This window comes from Euprymna scolopes, chromosome 21, assembly GCF_053919585.1.
Source record: "Euprymna scolopes isolate OS-2025 chromosome 21, ASM5391958v1, whole genome shotgun sequence".
Lineage (NCBI taxonomy): Eukaryota > Metazoa > Mollusca > Cephalopoda > Sepiida > Sepiolidae > Euprymna > Euprymna scolopes.
The window spans coordinates 87,344,868-87,371,943 of NC_136502.1; the positions used below are offsets into that span (position 1 = coordinate 87,344,868).

Below are 27,076 nucleotides of genomic sequence, written 5' to 3' on the forward strand. Positions count from 1 at the left end.
GCATGTTATAATCTAAAATTATATATAAGTACTTGTACAGTTTAATCAAGACATTAAAAAATGAAAATATCGAAAAAAAAAAAAGTTATATTGTACGTATTCGTTATGAAACGAAGTTCTCCGAAAAAAAAATCACTTAATTTCATCAAGTAGCTTGTATTTTACAGCGAAAAAAAACAATTTGTTATGATACCGAAAAAAGGTTCGATTTTTAGGAAGAAAAGCTAGTAATAAACATGGGGAGGGAGTGTCGGCGCTTTAACTGGAGTTATCTCCCCGTTGCGTGTTCAAATTTCATAATGTCTAATTCCAACGTGCTCTCATAAAAACGTTTTTTGCTGTAAAATAAAAACTACTCGATCAAATTAAATGAACTTTTTTTCGGAGATCTTCAGTCCAAAACGGATACGTACAATATAACCTTTTTTCGATATTTTCATTTTTTTTAATGTCTTGATTAAACTGTACAAGTACCATATATAATTTTGAGCTACTCTTATATCGTCTATCCAATTAAATTGCATGGGTCGGGAGATTACGTGATTTGTGAGGTGCCCGGAAAACTCGTCCCGGGAAAACTCGTCTCCGGAAAACCCGTACCCGGAAAACTCGTACCCAAAAAAAAACTCCCCCCCCCCTTTTTACTAGGTAGGGAAACTGGTCCCTTATTGAATAAATATCGATTGAAAACACATTTTATTACCGTTCTTGAAGGAGATATTGTTTTTAAAAGAGACTATGCACCCCCATAATATTTTTAATAATTATTTTTAATGCTTGCTTAAAAAAATAAACTTGATCACGGAGTCAAGATACGAAAAACGAAACCAAATATTCATTTAAAAAATACTCTAGTTTTAATACTTTTTGTGTCATTACGAAACAAAAATAAAGAAAGAAAACACATATTATCAAAGAAAGCAATTATTTTATTTAGAAGAATGAATTCAGTTTAAATAATTCTTGTGTTATTACAAAACAAAAAAGAAAACAGTCTTATGTAATTTTGGTATTGCGCTGAAATAACATCATCATTATTATTATTATTATTTCGAAAGCCATTCTTAACATCGGGAGGGGAAGGGATCGTTTAAAAGTCATTTCGGGGGCACTTGTGCAGTACTTAAAAACATACAAATTTATTTTCTTTTGGAGGTGGGGGAGGCTCGTTTTAAAACTATATCTACCTCAGTATTTTCTTTAATTTTCGGACATTTTTTGTTAAAAATTATTTACTAAGTAATGTCGAGTCTGACATTACTTGTTATTTCTTTTTAATCAAATAAACTCTTTAAAATAAGTTTAAACACCAAAAACTTACACAGCTAGGTAGAAAACGAAAACTTAGAAAAATTAATTTAATTTTTTTAAAACAATAAACATGTAAAAATATTTTTAAAAATATTATGGGATGTGCATTATTACCTAAAATTATACAAATTTATTTTCTTTTGGAGGGGGTGGCTCGTTTTAAAACTACATCTACCTTAATATTTTCTTTTTGAGCAATTATCCTCCTAAGACGTGATCCTCTTATGTCGGACATGTTTTGTTCATAAGGAACACTCGACATTACTTTTTCTTTCTTTTTTTTTTTTAACTAAATAAACTCTTTAAAATAAGTTGAAAGACCAAAAACTTCCAAAGCTAGGTAGAAAACTAAAACTTAGAAAAATTAATTTAATTTTTTTAAAACAACAATAAACAAGTAAAAATATTAAAAAAAATATATATTATGGGATGTGTATTCTTTTTTAAAGACAATATCTTCTTCAAGAACGGTCATAAAATGTGGTTTCAATCGATATTTATTCAATAAGGGATCAGTTTTCCTACCTAGCAAAAAGGGACGAATTTTCCGGGGACGAGTTTTCCTTAATTCGATTGTGAATGAACTTTCTAAAATGCGCTGAACAATTACTAGAGTGCAGAATGCGTCGTACGTCTATTGATAATGACGTGTATGGCAAGGAGTTCATGCGGACTGAAGGCCATACATTAATCAAACTTCAGGGGAAACTTGCTGACAATTTGGATGTGATTTAATGGTTAGCCAGGCATCGTTTATTAGAGTGTAAGCATCCGTGACCGTGCTCATTGAACCGGCATGCAGAATCTTCGGATGGCTGGCGATGGCGTTGCCGAAAAGACATTACGTGCACGATACGGACCAAATCTGTTTTCGAGTGAAGCAATCTATCGTTACGAAAAATTATTTTTATCATTTGTATGTGGAGTCATGACTTCAAGCAGATAACAATTTTGGAAGAGACTAGTGTCAGCAAAAAGGCCATCAGTGATGGTCGCCATCACTGATAGTGTAATTTCATGAGGGATGGGCCCGCTTTATAGAAAGAAACACCCGAAAATCGGGAACCCCTTCGGAGGATGGAAGTCTGTTAATGGTTGATGTTCATGATGAAGGTGGCGAATCCATCCATCGCAAATACCATCGAGGGCAGTGACGAAAAGGAGCCGAAATTATGTGGCAAGAAAGAGTCGGGGGAATAGATTTGGCGAGATGGTCTGCGTTATTGCTGATATATATTGTGTTTAAGAATTATGATGTTATAAAAAATATCGTGTAAGTTTAGAATTGAACCTAATTTAAAAAAAGAAAAAAATACATAAAACCCTTTACGGACGGAACATCATGTCATGTTCAAAAAAGTTATGTAAATTGATCAAATAGTTTTATTTTTAATTAATAGAAGAAAAAAAATCAAATTTCATAATTAAACAAGAATGTAGTGACTTGGTCAGCTGTAGTTAATAAAGGGAGGTAACTCAATTCAAACTACCGAGATTTTAAAAGCAGTCATGTAGCTACAATATACATTCGTTAAAAGTTGTAAAAACAATGATTTTCTATTTGTTTTTTGTTTTAAAGCTACTTGAATTTACATAATTTTTGGAAGATGATATTTTCGTTCCGTGCCATACATTATAAAGATCTTTCTGGGGGTTGTTTTACAATCCACAGACGTACGAAAAAGTGGTCAAAAATTCAAAAAAAAATTTTTTAACAAATAAATTTTATCAAAGGCAAGATAAGTTACTCTCTTCTACCTACCTAGAAAAGTTTTTAGTAGTTTTACTCACTTTAAACCGCTTAATCGTTTCAAAATAATACAATGTCTATCGATATAAATGAAAAGACAAATGGCGGCGAACGGACTGTTAAATACGTAAAGTTTGAAAAATGAGTTAAAACTAAAAAATTACAAAAAAAAAGTTATTGCGAATTATATAATAGGTAAAGTGTTCTGCCTTATCACCTGTTTGCGAACTAGTAATTGGAACTCGCTTTTAGTAACCAAAGTTTTCAATAACCGATAAATAAGGAAATCTGGCATATTTCTTTAACCTGTTTACATATTGTTTGCATAATAACATATCGATGCTTAAGGAAATTTGGTTCCTTTTATGTGATGTAGGTTTCGAAAGTATTTTATCAACCTTGCCTCGAGGAATATGCCGGATTGTCAATAATAAAAAATCAAAACAATTATATATATATATATTAGGCACCGGCAAAACTGGGGGGGGGTCAAGAAAGTACTTTTTGACTTACCGTCTTTTTTAAAAATCTACTAAAAGTCAGGTAATTATCCGATCAATACGAAATTTTCAGCAATTATTAAGAGAAGAATGAACTTTATAACAGTGTACTTACTTTTCATAAACGATATTTATATATATATATATTTTTTTGCTTACAACCCCCCCTTGTTTTGAGGGGGTACAAATATGCTTAAAATAATCATCTGAAACTGAACACAACATATTGTGTTGTTGTAAGGGACAGAATTATAGATTAAAAAAAAAAAATTGTTTGCATACCTTATTTTGACGTCTGAATATCAGAACTTCGATTGTGTTTAATTATCCCGCTTTTGAGTTTTGAAGTGTGAAATTCGGTTAATATGTTAAGTAAAATAATTAATTTAAGTTAAGCAAAACAAAAAAAAAATTTTTTTAATATTTATATGAAAAAAGCCATTTTAAAATCTTTGATAAATAAATTAACAATTTTTTTTAGCGAGCCGAATAATGTATGACCATTATTAAACAGGGCATGCTTTGAAGAATCGATACAAAAAAAAAATTCGATAAATATTGTGCCCTTTGTGTTAAAAAATAGCATCATTTTTTCGATCCCATTTGAAAACGTTTGCCGCCTTTCGACTACGGTGGATCAAATGCGCTGAAATAATTTTTTTTTATTCTGCTTTAAATCCCCCACCCCCATTTTGGGGAGCCTGCCCCCCACACACATACACATTAAAAACCAAACTCATACAAATGGTCACCCATCTGGTACTGGCCAGCCTCAGCGTTAATAATACATTGAAATTTTCGTCACTGAAAAATAAGTTTTTTTTGGCCTGTTTGGTCTTCCATAATTTGCTTTTTATTAAACACAAACGTAAACATTGTCAATCTAGACTCTAGATCGACGCGAAGTAACTGGTTGCCTATATGAATAAGTGGAATTATTTGAAATCCAGATACTTATATTATAATATTTTTGCATATTCTCCTAGAAAATCATCCTAAATCTTAGTTAGACAACAAATAAATAAATTAATTAGTTCAAAAACCTTTTCTTTTTTTTTTTCAAATATTTATGTACGTTTTTTGTGCAAGACAAAAAATGTCAATTGTTAACTTTTTGGGAAAATTTAACATTTAAAATTTAATTAAAAATAGTAGAAAAAGTTTTACATTATTCTGTTTTCTACATGATAAAATTCAGGGTTTTATCTTTATGGAAAAAAAAAAGTTACTCAGAAATAATGGATTTTAATAAATGTAATTTCGTTTTAAAAAACAACAACTTGATTTTTCGGCCATTTTTGGCGGTACCTAATATATATATATATATATATATATATATATATATATATATATATATATATTGATTGATTGATTGATTGTTTGGTATTTTTTTTTAGATTAGGTCCACCTCCACAATTTTCTTTTAAATGACACCTTTTATAGGTTTTCGATTATGCTGAATACGAAAATCGCATTGAAATTTTGCAGAAATAATTAGTTATCGAAATATAAAAAGTTGTATTATGCATTGTTTTCTTTGGCGGCCATCTTTTTTAAAGTGTCATAGATGAGTAGATTTGTTTATGGCACGCGCGTAAAAAGATGGCCGCCAAAGAATACAATGCATAATACAACTTTTTATATTTCGATAACTAATTATTTCTGCAAAGCTTCAATGCGATTTTCGTATTCAGCATAGTCGAAAACTTAGGAAAAGTGTCATTTGAAAGAAAATTGTGGAGGTGGACCTAATCTGGAAATGTACCGATTGTTTTATTATGTTACTGTTTGTTTTGTTGATCCTAAAAAGCCTGTTTTTTTTCCACTCTTTAAAGAACCCGTCCGCAGTTATATTTTAATTTTTAAAAAAATGTTCAATAAATTTTTATGATGTGCCCCACCCCCAGCGTATTATAAGCACCCAACCTCCGCATGTTAAAAACGGCTTTCGGAATAAACACTCTTAAACCTCGAAAGCCGTTCTTAACATGGAGGTGTTTATTCCGAAAGCCGTTCTTCTTGATATGGGGTGGTTGGGGATGTTTATACTACGCTGGGGTGGAGCAGTGGAGCAGTGCTCCACTGCTCCACTGGAGCACGTCGTAAAAAGACCAAATGTTCCGTAATTTCGATATCTGCTAATATTTTTCAATAACAAGTAAGTACTAAAGTTTTCCTGACATTTTATTTTTGAATTGACATATTTCATTACCGTGTCGATATGCACGAGCACCAAATATTTTTTTGTGTGTCACTTAAAGGTTAGTTCTTTTCGGTTCGTTTTACTTTTCTCCATTCCAACTTCATAAATCTATTAACTTAAACAACGGTCATTTGCATTTATGCATAAGATAATTGGTTCTTATTTAGAAATCGAGGTAATTAAAAAAAGAAAACTACAAAAAAATATTTGGGCGTTCAAGTTCAATCTGTTTCACGTCAGCTGATATTTGGACTTGCTGATGAATGCTCTGGAAAAGTCACTTCTCATTAATGTTTACCAGTTTTAAAATATGCAAATGAACTTCTGTTTTCCAGAATAACAATATTTTAAAATTGGTAAACATTAATCAGAAGTGAGTTTTCCAGGGTATTCATTCAAACCCAAATGTCAGCTGACGTGAACAAACACAGACTGAAGGTGATGAACGCTAATCTTTAACGTACCCGTCACGGAAAGAAAACGTCATATTTCAAAAACCACGTAAATGGACCAAGTATTTTTTTTTCTGTAAAAAAAGAAAGAAAGAAAGAAAAGATGCATTTCAAATCCGTAGCGCTACAAAGCTAATTTCGCACGTTTGAATTATTGTGGATTTATTTGCTCATGTTTTTGTTGTTTTTATATAATATAATTTATATATATATTTTATTGCTTACTTATAAAATTTGATTTTTCTTCATTAAAAATAAGACTACTGCAGTTTACGTCACTTTTGGAATAGGACATTATTTTCGTTCCGTGACGAAACATCATAGAGACTTTCATATATATATATATAACAGTTAAATTCTAAATAAGAACCCCTTTTTTCTAATACTAAATTGATTTTAACGCTAATGCGTTCGGCATGTTAAATAATTTTAAAAAATGACAAATTTTGAATTACTACTTATGAGACCGTCAGTCCGAGGAGAAAATTATCACTTATGAGATTAAAAAAAAAGGGGGGGGTATCTAATCTGTATAAAATGATAACACTGAGAAACTATTCGCGTGCAAGATTTTTAGTACATTTATCGATAATTTCTATTTTAATATTCAAATTAGGTGCTGACTTTTTTAAATATAACTTCGTACAAAATTAGCCAATCAGAATACAGCTTCCATTGACTGGCTTATAATTGACCAATCTAAGTGATCGTAGCATGTGTTATAATCAAGATGGCTGCCTGATAAAATATGTAAACAAAGAGAAAACTGCTTTCGATTTCATATTTACAAAATAGTATCGCATCTTTTTTTTTTTTTTCTTCACTTTTCTAGATTAGGACATACGTGTTGAGAGAGAGAGAGAGAGAGAGAGAGAGAGAGAGAGAGAGAGAGAGAGAGAGAGAGAGGCTAAAATATTTTTTCGTTTTAAACAAGCAGACGACAGATTTTCATATACGTTTTCTATGTACTTGCAACATGAATGGCCAATCCCTAAAATGTATAATCATTTTCACCCCTTCCGTCACAAAAATTCAGAAAATTAACCAATTTTGATGAAATTTTCAGTATTGATTAATTAAAGATGACAAAATATAATAACTTTTTTTTTTTTTTTTAATCGTAGTGGAAATGTATTATTTTGTGTAAATAATAAACACCTTTACGAAAAGTTAGGGTTTAGTACTAAAAAAAAAAAAATAAAAAAAAAAAACCCGGATGAATTAATTTTTTTTTTTTTTTTATGAAAATAAGGCATCGTAGATGTTAACAATTAAATAAATATTTATTTTAATATTTCAAGACTATTTAAGAAAAAAAAAAAAAAAAGGATCCGCAAGTCCGTGTCAATAAAATCAATATAAACGTGAAAGAGAAATAATTTCTGTAACTAACTAATCATTAAATTATGCATTGTTTGTTCAATATTTTCACACAAAAATATAATATAATTGCAAAAAATATTTCATGTGATTTTAATTATAATAATTATCGGAGAATTTTTAAATGTAATAATATAATTCCCTTGTATGCATGAACGTGTAAAGCATAAGAATTTTTTTTTTTTTAATTTAGAAAATTTTTTTAAAAATGAAAACACTGAGGCTCATGGTCACTAAGAAAAACTAATTTAAAAAGTGGGATAATTTCTACTGACGATGAATTTGATGAAATATGGGTGGACAGAAAGGCGAAAAAAGAAAAAGTAAATAATTTTTTCATATTTGAATTCTATTTAATCTTCTATAATATAAAAGCGAAAATGTTTGTGTGTGTGCATTTTTTGTGTATATCCAGCAAAGTTTTTTTTTTCAGGAGGAGGGGGGTGCTCGACTGCTTGGGGCGATTACTGTTTCTTAGAACCTTTTACATGCTACCTAGATTATAATATCTAAGATTTACGAAACGAACTCATGTGTATCTTTAATTTCGGCAACTTTTACACGTGATTTTCAAGATTTTTTTTCACTCGCCGCGTGTTGGCTTCGCTTTTCTGTATAAAAAAAGCAAAACTGAAAGCAAAGTTGTTCTCGGCCTTTTGTGCCGAGACGTCCAGAAAGCAATGAGGTTTGGTCAATACGGGGAGAAAAAAGACAATTGCTATTCATTAGGACACTCCCCTTTTTATGGGGGAGCTGGTTTTCCCAAACATCCTTGGAAAACTGAGTTGCAGTCAAAGTTAAGTCACGTTATGTTTGACCTCATTAAATTCACGCACCTGTCACTTAAGTTTTTAATCGTTAAATTAAAATGCTTTTCAGTTCCTCTCCCATCCTGACCGAGCGGTAAGATGTTAGGTTTTTTCAAACTTTCTTTTTCACCACGTTCGCCTCAAGGCTTCAGGTTTGAGCCTACCTCCCTACCAAATCTGTTTTTTTTTCTTTTACATCCAAACACATGGGCAATGCCATGCACCCCGCTAGTCTTTTATATAAAGGGCAAAATGGTCATGAGCATTTGTGTATGTCCACAAAAGGCTTTTTGCATCGGGTTTCTCACGTCAGTTAAATGCTGCGAGAAGTTTTCACATACTTCCCAAATTGTAAATATTTTGCATTCGCAAATGGACATCGTCTATCTTTTTTTCTTTTTTTTTTTTTTTTTTCCCGAGTTAAACAAATGTCCCACTGTGCTGTCGTCTCCAGTATTTGTCTTTTTTATATAAATAAAGCGAAACTATTGGAACACAACCGCCTGACCTTCAGGCCGGTATCTGTTCTATAATTGGTCCTTGGTCAATGGCATGGAAACTCTTCATACTGAGACAATTACTATTTATTTGGATACTACCAGAGTGCCCCCTTTTTGGGGGAGCTGGTTTTCTCCCCGCATTAAAAACGACCTTGGTCTAATTTACTTTCGTGGGAGGTTTAAAAGCAACGCCATTTCTGCAAGTCATCTTAACTATGTTAAATTTGAACGATTTAGACTTCCGGTCACGTCATGGAGTAGCGGTAAGACGTCAGATTTTCTTTCACTTTCTTTTCCGCCTGTGTCACAGGTTTGACTATGCCTGCCTACCACCAATTTTTTTTGCTCAACACACACCTACAAACACCTGGCCAACACCGAGCACCCAGGCTAGTAATTAATAGATTGTTTTAGCTTATTTTTGAATGAATAATAAAATTGAAGAAAAATTCGAATTATGTAATTGTTAAAATTAGCTTTATGAAACATTTTACAAATGTTTTATTTCAAAGTCTTAGGGAAAATATTGATAATTTTAAATCAATTTTTTGAGTAAATTTTAAGGAAAAACATTGATAGTTTTAGAGTATTATGGAATAAAAAAAACTTATGAGTTAAATATGAAACTTTTTTTAGAGAAAAATAAATAAATTCTTAATTACGTACATTCAAAAATATTATAATTAAATGAGATTTCCTCTTTTTATTACAAGCAACTTAAATTAATTAAACGAAATTATTACAATTTGTGTGAGCCATACTTTTGGAAATCAGTGGACATTTTGTGTTTACAAATGATTGCCGTGTTTCTTTGGGTTTTCTGGGTTTTTTTTTTAATTAACCCAGGTTTTTTTTATAAAATTATGCAATTTTTTAGTTTTAAAAATTATGTACATTTTCTTTAATTTGGGAACTTAATTTTAATTAACATTGAAATAGTTTCAGAAAATAGATAATTATTTTTCTAGAGATTTTTAAAGTTGATACATTCAGACTTGAAATTCAGATGAATTTATGTTGTTTTTTCAATAAAATAAGATAATATCAGCACGTTATGAATATGCAAATTTGTGTGTTTTTAATATACGATGCAATTGTCTATGGCAACACTTCGAAGAGCATTATTGATCAAAATCTTGCCAATTTTTTCACTTCTGACCTGGAGTATGTTATGAAATGGGTGAAAATGGCTTGTTACTTTTAAGAGTTTTAAAACCAAGCTTTTCTGCTTTCACTACCAATGCTCAGATCCTTTTTCGTTTCCAATTAAAATGAATAACCCCCCCCCTCTTGTTTGATAAAATTCTAGTACTGAATTTTATGCCAGATCTAAAATAGATCTCTATCTATTTCTAAGATTGCTGAAAAAAATGGATGAATCTTTCTAACACTCTAAAAAGTAAAAACTGATGCAATATGCTAGCTTTGTAAGACTCGGATACATCCTAAGTTGGAGTACCGTTTCCACATCTGAGGAGGTATTGCTTAGAACATTCTTTCATCCTTTAATAGAGTTCAAAATTGATCTCGTAATCTAGTGAGGAGGAGTGATTTATTTTGTTCTGTACAGCTCCTTTTCACAGAAGAAACGTTTCTAGTCTTTTTCGACTATATTGTTATTTCCATTGAAGATGCTAGACTGAGCTTTAATCCTCGGTTCTTTCATGTAAGATGTTCATAAAAAGAATATGTCTTTTTACCACAACTGCAAAAAATTTTCCTTTTTATCTCAGTGAGCCTTAAATCAAACAGTTTCCACAGGCAAAGTTTCTTTCCGAGAACTTTCCATCTATGGAACATGTTAGCATGGGAATGATTCTCTATCGGTTACAACTTGGTGATCTTCAAGTTTAATGTCAACAGATACCTGCTCGTAAACCATTATCATAAGTAGTGTTGGGACGATTCCTAATTTTTATACGATTCCGATTCCAGGAAAATATTGATTAACGATTCCGATACCAAGTACGATTCCGATTCCTAGGGAATTATTGTTTTGAAATATACCAGGTAGTTTTATACTTATGGTCGGTAGTTCCCAAATATGTTCCCTAACTTTGGAAGAGATATTTTATGTCTACACCGTCGTGTTTTGGTTTAAATAAAATTATTATATAGTAAACTAAACGGAAAAATTAGCAAAATTTATTTTAGAGAAAATTTATTTTACTTAATTGGAATACAGAAAAAAAACTCAAAGAAAATAGAATTTATCCTTCAGAGCAAAAACAAATAAAATAGAATTTATATAACAGAACGAAAACAAGAAAATTAGAAAATAAATTAACACGATTCATTATTTTGGTCCTCATAATTTACAGATTTAATGAATTAAATAAAAAATATATAGCGGAAGAGAAAAAAAATATATACTAATTAAATATAAAAAAAGATAAATATTTAATTTAATAATTTATAAATGAACGTGCGTAATGAAAAAAACAATGTGACATGGCGCCGTAGATACAAAATAACCCTTCCAAAGTTAACGACCATATTTGAGAAATACCATTAATCGAAAGTTTTTGTGTTTTATACCAAAAGGTAGGTATAGCGAAAAGTTACAAGTAAAGGAATTTCAAAAATGATTTTTTGTTTGGCTATTGATAGTTGTATTTGTGATGGCAGTTCTTCAGACCTCCATAATTCACAAAGAGTAGTTAACACCTATTGTTTTTTCTTACTTTTTCATTACTTTTACACGTTGTTTCTAACGTGAAGAATAAGTTTAGCCAAACTAATTTTGAAATAGAGTATATCAAAGGAACACATATAAAAATTATACCACAATAAAGAACAAATGAAATACTTGATAAAATTGAGCAAAAATAGTTACCAAAATTACAGAAAAAGATAAAACAAAACAAAAAATGATGAAGTTTGTTGAGTGAAATGAATTATCGAAAGAATATTAATTGAACTAATAGAAATGTTAAATAAAAAAAAATGTCACATTTCAATATTTTTTTAATAATTAAATTCTCAGGGTTGTCGAAATTAAAAATTAAGTGATTTTTTTAATTAGACTTATTTCGAAGCTTGTTACCTTGAAAAATACATTTTAAACCCTGTTTTTTTTATAAATAAATTGAACAAAAAAACGCAATTAAAAAAAATTTACTTGATAATTGAAACTTTAAAAGCATTAAACATTGAAAAATTACTTATCTCACAAATTAACGTCCAATAAAGTAGATCCAGTCTTCATACAAGAATTCGGTTATAATAAATATATCTTTCCCAATCTTAAAAATTAAATCTTTTTTTTTTTTTTTGGAGAGAGTGTGCTTTAAAATCGCCCGGGAATGCCGCCTAAAATTTTAAAGAAGTAAATTTTAGGAGTTTAGTGCCTTTTAAAGACGGTTATCATAATTTATTATCATCCTTTAATTTCCTTTTTTCTTCCCCCCACACCTTTCCATGTGGTTCAGTAGTTAACCAGTGCTCCTGTTGCTGTCAGTCAGCTATCTTTACCTAAGTTTTAATTTCTAGTTAAAAGAATTTTTCATGAATAGAATCAGCATTTTTAAAAATTATTTTTTTAGTTGTATATATTGTATTTACTCTTTGAAGTTAAGGAAGGTTAAAAAAATTGGTGACTTAGGCAAAAAAAAAAGACACTGCGATTTCGACCCTAACTAATAAAACTGCTCTGAGTGACTAGTTGGTAATTTTTTTGTTCCTTTTCTTTTTTATTTTGCTCCTCCAATTCATTTGGATGCTTCATAGTTAAATGTTTTAACATGTTGGTTGTGGTCATGTTAGATGGTTTTGTTCCTCGCGATATTTTAATTTGACAGACTTTGCAAAACTTCAAAAAGTTTCCATGCAAGACTTTTTTTTGGACTTTGAGGCCATATTAGAAAATTCAGTTTATCTGTAAACAAATAAATTACTATTAAATTTTGTTTTGAAGCTAGTCACTTATTTGGATAATTAATTGAAAATAATCCGCTAAAAAAGACAAAAAGAAAAAAATATAAAGGGATGGAGCGGTAAATTGTACCAACCAGTAGTTAACAAAAAAAAAAACTTATAGAATTTAATTTTTGAAACCAATGTATAAAAGTTTACACAATGAAATGCAAATATGCATTTCTTTTGAATTTTTTTTTTTTGGTTGACTGTGTTCAATTCACACATGGTTGATGCGGTTCAATATTGCTAAACTATAAGTCTTAAGTAAAATTCTATTTATAAATACTTTTTAAAATGAAATTATTTAATTAATCGTAAATATTATTTAGACATAAGAATTAATTGATTACAACACCTTTTAAAAAATATATATTAATTTCTTTTTCGTTCGGCTAAAAACTGCGTCAAACACTTTTTTTTTAATTTTCAATTTAAAATTCTAGAAAAAAAATTATATTATTCTGCTTTTAATATAATCAAATTGAGGGTTTTATCTTTCTGGAGAAAAAAAAATAAAAAATGGATTTTATTTCAATGAAATTTTAAAAAAACCAACTTGACTGAATTGAATTAATTACCCTTAAATTAACGAAGGGGTTATTTAATAACTTTAGGTTTGGAAGAGATAGGTATGGGGTCGGTTTTTTTGAAACTTCAAAAGAAGCCGACTACTGTCCAAATTTTGCGAAATAATACAACGTGATCAATTTCATTTTAGAGATATTTCTTTCAAAAGCCTTCTTTTAAAAAAAGGAAAAAAAAGTATATTGTTCTATTAAACCTTTTACTGTTTAAATAATTTGACTTTGCTCGTTTTAAGAAAATATAAGTTGAAAAAGCATTTTCATACACTATTAGAAGATTTGTCAGTAAAAAAAAACAGTCGCCAAAAAGATAAGCGTTTTTTTTTTTTTTTTTACTCCCAATGTAGAGCCCTGCATACTTCTTTTCAAGTTAACTCTTTTGTAGTTTTGATCACAATAGATCTGAATGAATGAACCTTGTAAGGGAAGGGCACTAAGCATTGCCCTGTTAATAATGAATTTCTTTGGTTTCTTTTTATAACATGCTACATTCCTCTCTTGCCGTTAGAAATATCAGGACATTTTTTTCTTTTTTTTCAACATCAGGATAAAAGAATCGTAATGAAGGAATCGGAAAATTAAGGTATTTTTTAACGATGCGATTCCGATTCCGATACCTCCCAAAATACACGATTCTTACGATTAACGATTCCGATTCCGATTAATCGTCCCACCACTAATCATAAGTAACTAAATATTCATTTTATTTATCATTTTCAATCCCCATACAGTGTTTTTCATCTTGCAACTGATAATCTATTAATTGCAGTAGCACTTGAGTTGCTTTTAGCCTTGATAAGTGGTGACTCATCAATAACAAATATATTATACATTAAAATTTTCTACTAATTTCATGTATGATTTTATAAACATACATTGATGATCAAAATTTTGATTACGAGTCAATTTAAATAACGATTTACTGGAGGGTTTAATTGTAAAATATAAACTAATATCCAATTTTCTTTTTTTTTCCACAAAAATTTAACTGTTTTTTTTTTAAACTATGCAAAAATAATTAAAATTTTCATGAAATGTACGTGATTTATCAAATAAATATTTGAATATTATTTTAAATTTTAACTTTTTTAATATTAATAAGTTACGAACTTGTGATGTCACCGATAAGGACAATGATAGTAATTATGAAGCAACATAACTTGTGATGCTTCTTAAATAAAACAATGATCTTATTACCCCCCCCCCCCGACAAAGGAGAGATTGGATGTAGTAATTCGCTCCCGTTCGTTCATTTGTTTGCACTTTTCTTAATAACCCTGCCTTGGGTTTTTTTTTTTAATTTTGCACAAACTTTAGTTATGGTGAAAGTAAATTTTCCACTTTTGGAGGAGAACCCTACATGCTCGACTTTTTCATTTTGTTTTTGTTTTTAAATAAACTGCCATAAATGATTGTTTCATTTATATATTAATATGGTAGCGTGTGTGTTATTTTGTGCGTCACGCTTTCATCTTTTTTCTTCCAAATGACCGTCGTTTAATTGTTATGACTTTTCATTTCTTGTAATAAATAATTTTACCAAGGATTCTTCATAAGTTTTGGTTTCCGTTTCCATTATAGCTGATGGCACCCAACTCATCTATTTTACCAAGAATTCTTCATAAGTTTTGGTTTCGGTTATAGCTGAAGTAACTCATGTTCATGACGGTTCTAGGTTCAATCCTTGGCTTGGGAGACGTGCTAGTCTAGCAACACTGAGGAGTTGTGATACGAAACAGGACTGTATGTCGATGACTACAAATATATTTTAAAGCCCCCCCCCCCTTTGGGTTGAGCACTGTCGTAAATAATCTCACTCGCTACTTAATTTGGCTGAAAAATGCGAAGCTCGCGGGTTGTGTACAAACAAGCGGTTTGAGCACTGTACAAGTGGTGGACAGATGTTTGTTTAAACAGACATTTGGACAGATTACTTGCGGGCATCGCTTTCGTGGTCGAGGGGTAGAACTGCCGACTGTCAACACGACAGTTCCTTGGCTTGGGAGAGGTGCTAGTCTAGCGACACTGATGAGTTGCGATACAACGGAACAGGACTGTATGTCGATAACTACAAATTTTATATATATATATAATTTTTGGTTTCAATTCAAGCTGATGCATGCAAGTCTTATGGATATATATTTAAGCTTATTTTACGACAGGACTACCCCCAGGCGTCACTGCTAGCTTAGATAAATATTTTTGTAGTATTAACAAAAGAGCTACAATAATATCAGGGCGTCTGCATTTAGGCTGAACATCCACAGAATGCCAACATCAATATATGACATGAAATAGTCCGCTGTGGAATTTTTACAGGTCCTGCTAGTTTTATTAATAACATTGTTTAAAACCTGTGTTCCTATTTATAAATTGAAGAATAAAGAAATATGAGCTAAATTTCTTTTGAATAAAAGTTGACAATCTTTGTAGATTTTATTGAAGGAACCAACTTGGAAATTACACGACAATGCAAATACATCTAGTGGTTAAGTGATGTTTCTATGCACAACAAGAGTAGAAGTCATGAGACTGTATAATTCTGCCTGACATCATAAAGATGTGCCAAAATGTTATCTGGACCATATTTCTCCATATCATATGAAGTTATGCCATGGAAACATTGATAACTTAAAAGCTAAAGACTTAAATTTTAGACAGTGATTATTGTCGTTATGAAATGGCATCAGATTCATATATAAAATTTTGAAAAATCAGAAATTGAAATGCTATCAAAATTTCAGTTTTGATGAAACTTTTCAAGTTCATATAAGCTGGAGAACTTCATTCACTACAATTTGAGTTAAGCAATGAATGTCTATAATAAAGGGAACCAAAGTTATTGCCGAAGTGTGGTTTTCACCTTTTCACTTTTTTTTCATGTAAGAGAAGTCTCCCTAAGCTACTTTCGCTTTTTTGTCACTCACATGCCCCTATTCCAAATTCGTAACAGCGATATCAGTGGATTTTTTGTTTTCTACCAAACCGGTCATTAACAATGTTTTTTTGTTTTTTTTATTAAAACTTAATTTTAATTAACATTGAAAAAGTTTAATATATTTCAAACAGATATTGCACAACAAAAATAAATTAAAACAAATCATTTTTCTTATTTCGAATTATTTAACCAAGTAAAAATTCCATTCTTTATTTGATTACTAAATTTTAAAAAAAGTTATTCTAGCAATTTAATACACAAAAATATAAACTTGAAAATACTATGTAACAAAAATGGCCTTTTAAATTTAGTAATCAAATATTTAGTAATCAGGTATAAAGGTGCTTATCCAATTATGTTAGTGTCCTATTTTTAGTTATTTTTTTTATGAACTTTTTTCTCTAAGCCCATGACTTTCGTTTTCATCTTTCACACAGTCTTCATCCTTGCAGTATGTTTTTTTAAATTATTTTGCTATCCGACTTCTATCCTTAAAGATCTTACAATGATGCCTCAATATGTTAAACCCATTCTGGGATAGGTATTCAATTTTTTCCCCATCAATTTATTTTTTATTCAAGTCAAAGTAAAGTACTTCTGTATTGATAAATACAGAGTCACATCCCAATTAAGATGGTGGCCATTTGAAATTGATACCAACCCAAACAAAATATTTTCTGAAAGTCATTAAATCAAATTACATTTTTTTTTCTCAGCAACATGCTGCAACAATATAAAAGAAAAACTGACACACCAGAATTAAATATTATTCTTGTAAAAGAAAGCTATCAATGACAAAAATATGTGTTAGAAATTTTCTTGAGTTAGTTATTTCTAACACTTTTTTGTTTATAGAAAAGAACAATTTTTGTAGCAGAACAACCTTCCGTTTTTTGGGACCAAGGCAATTAAAAAACAACAAATTATTGCATTCAAAAACAAATTATATTCAATTATAATTGCAAATATAATAAAAGGTAATACTTGTGCCAGTTTGAAGTTTGGTAGTTTCCAAAACGGTTGTTCTGTAGATGTTTGTTTTTTTTTTTTTTGTGTGTTGAAGAAAATTAGGTAGCAGAGGTGAAGAGAAGTGTTTTCATTCCTTTCAGTAAATTCTTTTTGAGGTCCTCTTGTTCTTCAGTAAATTCTTCTTTTTTTTTTTCTTTTTTTTTTTCTTTTTTTTTTAACTCCTCTGGTTCATGGTTCTTTTTTAGTGTTTATATGCAGCCTCTCCTTAAGTAATAGTGGGTAATTTGCATAAAGTCACTTATGCAAATTGCCCTAAAGTCTTGTTAAGAATATTTCCAATAAATGACAAGGAGACTTACTTTACTTTATATATTTAGATAAAATTGAAGTTAATACTCTACTTTACTGAAGACCGATTTCTATGTGCAAATCATTTTTTACTATTGTCATCGTAAATTGTGATTTAAGATGACAATAGTAAAAAATGATTTGCACATAAAAATCAGTCTTCAGTAAAGTAGACCAAAAGCATTTAATGGATCATATTTGAGAGAAAAAAAAACATTTTGCATTTGTCCAGAACTTCCCCACTCCTCACCACACCCCAAAAATCTATGATGTATGTACCCATGGTGGGAAGAAAATATTGTCCGTCAAAAATCATGTAAATTGATTCAGTAGTTTTATTTTCATAAAGGAACTCATTTTTAAGCAAATTTGAGTTTTTCAAATGTTCACCCTTTCCCATGTTAAAAACAGCTTTCTAAAATCTTGCAAAAGTTTCAATTATTTATAGTTATCTCTCTTGTTCCTTCAGACTGTTTTCAAGATGGCGTTGTGAGATTGTCACTTGTAGTTTAGCCATAAAATTTGATTTCCTTATTTAAAAATAAAACTACTTTATCAATTTATGTGATTTTTGGTATACAATATTTTCTTTTTTCTTTCTGTTGTGAGGTAGGTATATCATATAGGTTTTTTTATTTTTGTTTTTACATGGGGGGGGGGTAAGTACTGGACAAGCATCAAAACTTTTTTTTTTTTTTTTTTTTAATTAAATTTAAATTGAAAAATTAAATTTGTTCTTTTTCTTTTTCTTTTTTTTTTTTTTAGGGTTTTCTTTTCACCATCAAATGGTGATGGATGCAACATTGTTTTCCTGGATTGAAAAAAAAAAACAATCAAAAAGAATTTGTTGAAGAATCCGAATGAAAAACTGGAATAAAAAAATAAATATATCATCCGATGTTTAGCAGAGATCACATGGTAGAAGATAAAGCATATGAAAAAGACAAGGACACATGGAAAATTCAAACTTGGATAAATTCCTAACAATGTATTATTTCATGGATTTTTTAAAACGTGATACCATATTACGCTCATGTGCATGTATAATATTGCATCTATTTACATCTGAACAACTGTAGATACATACGTCAGCAATTCTTCAGGAAAAATAATAATTTACACCTAGTTGTCTCTACCCGACGTTACCTAGGCGTCTTTTTTTATAGCTTACAATTATATCTCGTGTTATTCCATTGTGAAACCTTCTTTGGGTTTTTTTAAATTATTTTTCTTATAAGATCTACTTCAAAAATGGATCTACCCGGAAACCCCTCTGAGAAGTCATCCCATGTGCAAAGTATCGGACAATTTGCTCCCTCGTTGGGATCACCAACTTATACATGGCCCTCCCCGCGATTTGTGGCCGCCGCTGCAGCTGCTGCCGTTGCCCAGCATCATCAGCACCGTCCAAACATCCCAAGCGAAGAGAAGACCACCCCAACAACTTTGGCATCGGGGCATTTTCACCAGAGTCCAGAGATCATGGATCCGAACACGTCTATCTATGGGGGTATGTATGCACCTGCCGGATATATGCAGCCACTAACAGTTGAAAAAATTGTGCCGCTAACGTCCACAGTGGAGTGCTGCAAAGCAAAAACTGCAACTACTTCAACAGATACGCTGACGTCGACAGCGGCATCGTCGGAGGCTAGGACAGTCGTTAATTGTCAGAAACACTTTCAAGGGCCGAAGATCACAGTCCCTCAGCCTTTATTCCATCATCACCGATATAATAATAATAATAATACTGATGATAATAATGATAATAATAATAATAATAATAATAATAATAATATATCTTCAGAGAATAATACTCAGCAGCAACTTTGCTATCCAGTCGCATCAAGTAATGTGAATTGCCCGAAGGTGTATTATTGTGATGCATGTCCGAAACAGTTCTATCGCAAGGACAAACTTCAGATTCACAATCGAACCCATACTGGGGAAAGGCCGTTTCAGTGCGACCTCTGTTGCAAGCAATTTGCGCAGAAAGACAAGCTGAAATTGCACCGGCGCGTTCATACAGGGGAGAAGCCATATCACTGCGACGTATGCCCGAAGCAATTTTCCCGCAGCGACAAGCTGCATATCCACAAACGAACCCACACGGGCGAACGTCCATTCGGGTGCCACCTCTGTCCGAAACGGTTCGCGCAGCGCGACAAGCTGTTGCTGCACATCCGGGTGCATACCGGGGAGAAGCCGTACCACTGCGACCTGTGTCCAAGACGTTTCTCGCGTGGGGACAAGTTGCAGCTGCACCGCCGGACGCACACGGGGGAGAAACCTTTTGGGTGCACCATCTGCCCGAAGCGGTTCGCGCGCGGCGACAAGCTCAAGATCCACCAGTACACGCACTCGGGCTACAAGCCGTTCGCGTGCAAGGTCTGCGACAAGCGGTTCGTGCAGAAGGACAAGCTCCGCATCCACGGTCGCACGCACACGCTTGAGAAGCCCTACCCCTGCGACCTCTGCATCCAGCGGTTCGCCCGCAGGGACACCTTGCAGATCCACCGACGTACTCACACAGGAGAGAAACCTTTCCGCTGCGAGGGATGTGGAAAATCCTTCTCGCAGACTGGAAAGTTGCAGAGACATCGAAGAACGCACAAAGAATTAAAGAAATTAATGCAACGTAACACTAATAGTATTAGCTATAAAAATATTCTTACTAGTATAAACAATAATAATAGTAATAATGTTTCAAGTAATAATAATAATAATAATAATAACAATAGTAATAATAATACTAATACAAGTAATAATATTCCTACTGTTACTCCTACAACTAATAGTTCAAGCAATACGCCTACTTCTAGTACTCATATTACAATTAGTAATAATCAAAATAATCCCGGAATTATTAATCATCAAAATAATAATATCAATAACAGTAGTGTTAATATTAATAATAGCAGTAATAATATCAATACTAGTACTAATAATAGTCAATCGTTTTGGGTACCAGCTATACCAGGCTGCAATACTCTTATAGCAACTAACACAGGAAATACTACTAACCCAATGAAAGACTACATACCTATGGGTCCTCTTTTGTGGCAAGCAATATACCAGTAAGCCCTTTATATAGATTATTTGGCCCTTGTACAGTTTAATCAAGACATTAAAAAATGAAAATATCGAGAAAAAAAAAAGTGGTTATATTGTGCGTATCCATTTTGGACTGAAGATCTCCGAAAAAAATTTTTACTTAATTTGATCAAGTAGTTTTTTTTTTTTACAGTGGGAAAACATGTTTCTATGACAGCATCTTGAAGGTAGCCATCTTGGAATTTTGGGAAGATTCCACAGGGAGATAACTCAATTTAAAGCCCCGACACTCCCTCCCCGTCTTTAATACTAGCTTTTCTTCCTAAAAATCGAAGCTTTTGCTCGGTATCATAACAAATTGTTTTTTCGCTGTAAAAAAAACTACTAGATGAAATTAAGTGAAATTTTTTGGGGGAGAACTTCATTTCATAGTGGATATGTACAATATAACTTTTTTTCAACATTTTCATTTTTTAATGTCTTGATTAAACTGTACAAGTACTGATTATTTTTTACAATAATATTTCTATTATGTTTTATCCGATATTTCTATTTCTACTGTGTTTTATCCGATATTCACTACGAATGACTTTAGGTGGATCGTCCAGCACATGCCAGCATGTTAAACTGATGATGATGATGATGATGATTCATTTATGGTAATGTTTTTCTGTATTTAAACAATCACATTTTGGAATTTGTTAGATGAAGATGAATAATTTGAATTATTCGGATTGCTATCCTCATCTTGATCGCTATTCTCACAATGTGTTTACCGATGTAACCTCTGACCTTCCCCGGGTGCATCTTTTCAAACTTGGGAGTCTGTAATATTATCGTTAATATGTAGGGTCCCAACACGTTGTAGACTCAATAACAAGGAACATAAGAAAGGAAGAGGAAAAGAACTCAACTCGTTGTTTCAGGTTTTAACAAAAGACCTTTATTCTTCCTTCTTCTTCTCTGGACACGCGTGACTTCTCGTCTTGACCGTGATGTTACCCATGTGTCTCTAACGTAATCGTGATCCTCAGTCTGTGCACATGTTCTTCTTTTTATAATCTTTTTCCTTCTTCCTTGCTGTGACATAATCTCACACATGGCTCGGTCATTTGCCTTACACGCATCCATGCTGTTACAAGTCTTATTGTTGAACCTGGAACTTATATGGAATTTCAGGAAATAAATTGTTCTCCTAGGAGGAAGTGTTAATTATTGTGTTATTTGTGGTACAACAGTTAAAGGTGTTAATGAAATCCTTCTTAGATAAGAGAAAAATCCAGGTTGTCCTCGATGGTCATACATCTAAACAATATGATATAAATGCGGGAGTGCCTCAGGGATCTACCCTTGGACCTTTATTATTCCTAATATTCATGAATGAGCTCCCTGAAAAAATTGTCTGTGAGATGGGTATATATGCTGATGACACCATGCTCTATAGCACACACGGCAGGAAAACAAATGAACACATATCTGAAGAAATGGCAGAAACGCTAGAGGATGACCTCCGATATGTAGCGGAATGGGGACAAAAATGGATGGTCACATTCAATGCTGCCAAGACCAAACTTGTTTCCTTCAATAACTACAAGAAACCTTCTCTACCACCAATAGCTATGGCCAAAGACTCTTTATCTGAAAGTACATTTTTTAAACTTTCACAGGAAACATGAGTTGGAAAAATTTCTTTGAGAGCATTGCCAGGACCGCTGCGGAAAAGGTAGGTTCTCTCTACCGTGCTAGAAAGCTACTAATGCCCGAAAGTATCCAGTACCTTTATAAGGCCACCATTCGCCCATGTAGGGAGTATTGCTGTCACATTTGGGCTGGTGCATCTGCTACTAGTCTCTCGCTCCTAGACAAGGTTCAAAAGAGAGTCGCTAACCTAATAGGTCCTGAACTGTCATCTACGCTTTAGCCTCTGGCCCATCAACAAAATGTAGTATCCCTCTGCCTGTTCTACAAGTACTTTAGTGGTGAATGCTCCAACGAACTGCAAGCACTTGTACCCCCTCGATGTAAATACCTCCAACAAGCAGCAAAATCCCACCCCTTTACAGTTTAGATCCCTAGATATAAGAGAGCCTTCTACTCCAGTAGTTTCTTCCTCAGAACCGCTAGACTTTGGAATTCCCTTCCGGGTTCCTGCTTCCTCAACTGTACTGACATGCAGAAGTTCAAGTGTAACGTGAACCAACATCTTGCTGCCCAACTCCTCACATAGAACCCCTGTAGTTTATGTCCCTGATAGTAGCCCCTACATCAAAGTGGCAATGTGCCTTGTTTGGGGTGAAAATGTAATAAAAAAAAAATCTTTTCGATGTTGAATCTTCAAGCCTTGCGACAGATAACAATAACTAAAAATAACGTAATTGACAAACACTTCAAATTAGTCATGACCGATAGAATGAAAACAAAGCCCTCATTGATTAAATAAAGGGCTTAATTTAAAATCTTATAAAGATTCTCGAATTAGAAAAATATTTTCATTTGAAAAGATGCACGTAAAGAAGGTCAGAGATTACATTGTCTGAAACATTGTGAAAATAACAACTAAGATGAGAATAGTAGTCTGAATAATACAAACTATGGTTTTGTTGAATATTTGTGTACGTATAATTTTTCTTGCATACTTAAATCCGATGAACACGGACTACATTTTCAAGTTTAATGTGAACAAATATTTGTCATGTCATTCTTTGAATTAATCATAATTCTAAATCCTTTTATAGCTCTTTTTGATCATTCCACTGAAAATCTCACTAACTCTCATCTTTGTATTGAGCTTCAATGACCAAAGTGTAGACCACCATCATCTGCCACCACCTCCACTGGGCAGGCTATGTCCACAGAATGGATCTACCCAGGTTCCTGAAAAAATGCTCTATGATAAGCTTTCCAATACGACCAGACCATGAGGCACCTGAAAAATGCACCATAAAGACCAGCTAAAGTGTACCCTGGCTTTTAACCAACATAGGCCCGTCCTCGTGAAAACAAACTACCAGGGATCAAAACAACTGGAAAAGAACAACATGTCAAGGCACTGTGGACTTTTAGGAGAAGAGAAGAAAAAAATGAAGAAGCAAGACAAAGAAGAAAAGAGCGGCAAGAACAAGCTCACCCTCCTTCTACCTTTCCCTGTCTGCGGCTATTCCAATATAGATTAGGCCTTTGAAGTCATGCACAAATCCGTCAGCAAACAAACAACAGTCCAACACTCAAACATGAGTTGGAGCTACTGACAACAAATTTTTCTTACATATGTAAATCTGAGGAAGATAAACTTCAAAATAGTCATTTTCAAGTCCAATAACAGCAAATATTTGCCATGTTATCGTGAATGAATTAATCTTTTCATGGTACTGTTCCATCATTAAACGAAAAATCCAACTAATCCTTATCCTTGAGTGGCTTTTGGCCTTAAGTGCTGAACTATTTAAGGTATCTGGCCTTCAGGCTAAGATACAAGTGTAGAATCTGTGATGCTACACTTAATTTGTCTTTAGTCAATGTATGGTAAACCCTTCTATACTAAGGCAATTTATATTTTTGCCTCCTGCCAGAGAATCCCTTTTGGGGGAGCTGATGTTTCCTCACATTAAAAACAACCTTGTATTACATTTTGCTCTCGTGGGGAAGCAAATAAATACAAAAAAGAAAAGATCACTGCAAAACCAGCAAAAGCATAACAATCAGTTTTTGGTCCTGCATCACATCACAAATCTCACGTGCTGCTTGCAATGATTGTAAGTCAACCTAAAGCACTGCCAACACCATCACCGGGTGCAGATAAAAACATACGCATCATGTAATATAAGCATCTTCATGGAGCATAATATAAATATTCTTGTAACGCATTGCATTCAGATGTTTTAACATTTGCAAAACTTTCAATTGACACCTATATTGGAGAGTGAAACGTTTGAAACGGTTTCCCTATGTGCTGGATTGGTTAAGGCAGATTCGTATATAGAAATACTAGCTGTAACTATTTAATGTTGCCCAGTAATGTATTTAAGTATAATTCGTTTTTTGCTCAAATCAAAGGAAGTAACTCTGTATGGACGAATAGAATTATGTCCCTTTTTTTTTTTTAAAGGAACCATGTGTATGAAAATAATTCCCACCTTGACAAAGTATTTTCTGGAAGGAGTACATTTCATTCTTAACATCCTGCAGCATTTCATAAGAAAAACTGATGAACCAAAATCAAATATCGGTTCTTCAAGATGATGATGATTGATGATAGGGAGACTAGTTCTCAGCAGCTGCATTACGATGCATCAAAAGTATTGGGGAGGGAGGAGGGCATGAAATGCAATTTTGGAAAATTTCGGAAAGCATGGGGGCTTTAAAGTATGCAGTGTCTTGGCAATCAAAAACTGATGGCGGAAATCTGTTCCATTCTTCAAGAATTCTTAGCATGAAAATCTTTCTGAAAGTCATAGGAGTACTGTTGTATCTTGCTTTTATAAGCATGTCCACATGTGTGGAGATCAAAAAGGTGTTAAGGGTTGGTGTTGATGGTGGTGCTTGTGGTTGTGATGAAATGGTTAATGATTTTGTGGGTGTTTACTAAGTCAGTTATTAGACGCAAGAGTTTAATAAAATCCAAGCGCAGAGAAACAAAACATTCAGATTATGGCAACTCTTTGATAGTGGCTATTCACTTAGTTGCATATCTCTGGATTGTTTCTACACAGCCAATGTTTTTGTTTTTTTCTTTCCATAGAAGTCACTCCAGACAAGGCATAAAGCCACTTGATGTAAGGAGCTAAAACGAATCAAAGATGATCAATGAAAAGAGATGAGATTCCTGCTAACCTTAGTCTTGAAAAGACCGAGACTATGTAGGAAGGAAACAGTCAACAAGAAGGGAGTTTCACAAGCCTGCAGCTCTCGAAAAGAAGCCTCTGAAACTGAAAGATGTATCATAACGATACACCTGAAAAGCGAATCGATGAAGACTACTAGACCAACGAGTCAAAGAAGCTGGAACAAAGGAAGCAGGGAATAAATCCGACAATTCTGAAGAACACATGACATAATAGTACTTATAAAAGAGACTATCAGTATCATGTTCTGTGAGAGACTGGATGCAGCGAAGAAGAAAGCATGGGGCAAATGAAATTACGGATACGCTTCTGAACCTTATCAAGAATCTTCAAATGGGACAGAAATTCACCAGTCCAAATATGACAATAGTACTCCATACATAATCTGATCATAAATTTGTCGAGATAAAGAATAGCCTCAGGTTATGAACAAAATTGGAGGCTTCATACTAACAATGCAAATTTTACGTGTGGTCACACTTTAGCTGTATATGGTCTTAAATAGATGACTGGAGAACAGCCAACACCTGCACAACTGCTTATGGATTTGAAAATAAATGTCAAAATCAATGGTTCATCCAATTTAAGTAAGAAACAACAACGTACACATCTAATCAACAATGGTAAGAATCACATGGAGATGGTATCTTAATAAAAGCACTAGTCTCCATCAGCTCACTGGGTTGATGTTATAAAAGACGTCCGACCTTTAAAAATGTTGCATCAATTAAGGAAATGATTTCCAAAGAAAATTGGTTGCATTTCAAGCCATGTAATAGAAGGTCCGCTGAGATTGTTGAGTTTCTTGAGAGCAGATGTATCGATCTGTAGGAGAATATCGCCTTCATTTACTATGCACATCGTATTGTCAGTTTACAACGTATATTTTACTCACACCAGAGTGACCCTCCCTAAAACGTCAGTCATAGAGTCATTAATAAAATTAACAATCCTTTCTGCAGTTCAACCGTATTTGATACAAATGAACTTCAATCTATGTCTGACTTGTCCACCAAGTTTCAGTCAGGAATGTCCAACAGTCTTTGTTTTATTGCTATCCAATAATATGCAGGGGACACTTTGGTCATCGCTTCATCAGTATGAGTTTGTGCTCCTAAAACGACTAGACACTTGCTTGATCCCAAATGTTGATCTGAGATTATCTCAAAGATAACATCTATAAACACAATCCCCAGATAATTCCAAACATGAAGACTGTCAACACAAGCAAAATCAGGACAGTGACAAGAGAGAAATGTCTGAATTCTTGACAATTTATATATAATGGAGGGGGAGGACTTCTATCAAAGACCTGGTGATCGAATGACTCGCAAGGATGAATGTAACTATTGTGAAGCATACATTTCTCTTCACGAGGCAACAATTCAGGAACCTACCTGATCAAAGTCTCAGTTTTCTTTCTTCTTAACTTGTTTCTCAACCAAGACTTGAATGTCTAGTCTACTCTACTATTTTCTGGAGTGGGGGATTATTAATCTTTCCCAAGAGTATTGTTGAT

General features: G+C 32.8%; 1 protein-coding gene across 3 annotated transcripts in view; it reads left to right on the forward strand.

Moving 5' to 3' along the window:
* The window catches only part of LOC145242550 (uncharacterized), a 168,216-nt gene extending 141,932 nt beyond the window's left edge, over positions 1-26,284 (forward strand). For 2 of the 3 annotated variants that reach the window (XM_080105635.1, XM_080105637.1), the window contains one exon: positions 18,428-26,284. In XM_080105635.1, the coding sequence (XP_079961761.1) occupies positions 18,914-20,743 (1,830 nt within the window). In that variant the 5' untranslated portion in view covers positions 18,428-18,913 and the 3' untranslated portion in view covers positions 20,744-26,284. Of the gene's footprint in view, positions 1-7,789; positions 7,920-18,427 lie in introns of all 3 variants that reach the window. The other variant, XM_080105636.1, reaches the window with a different exon arrangement.
* Positions 26,285-27,076: the final 792 nt, after the last annotated feature.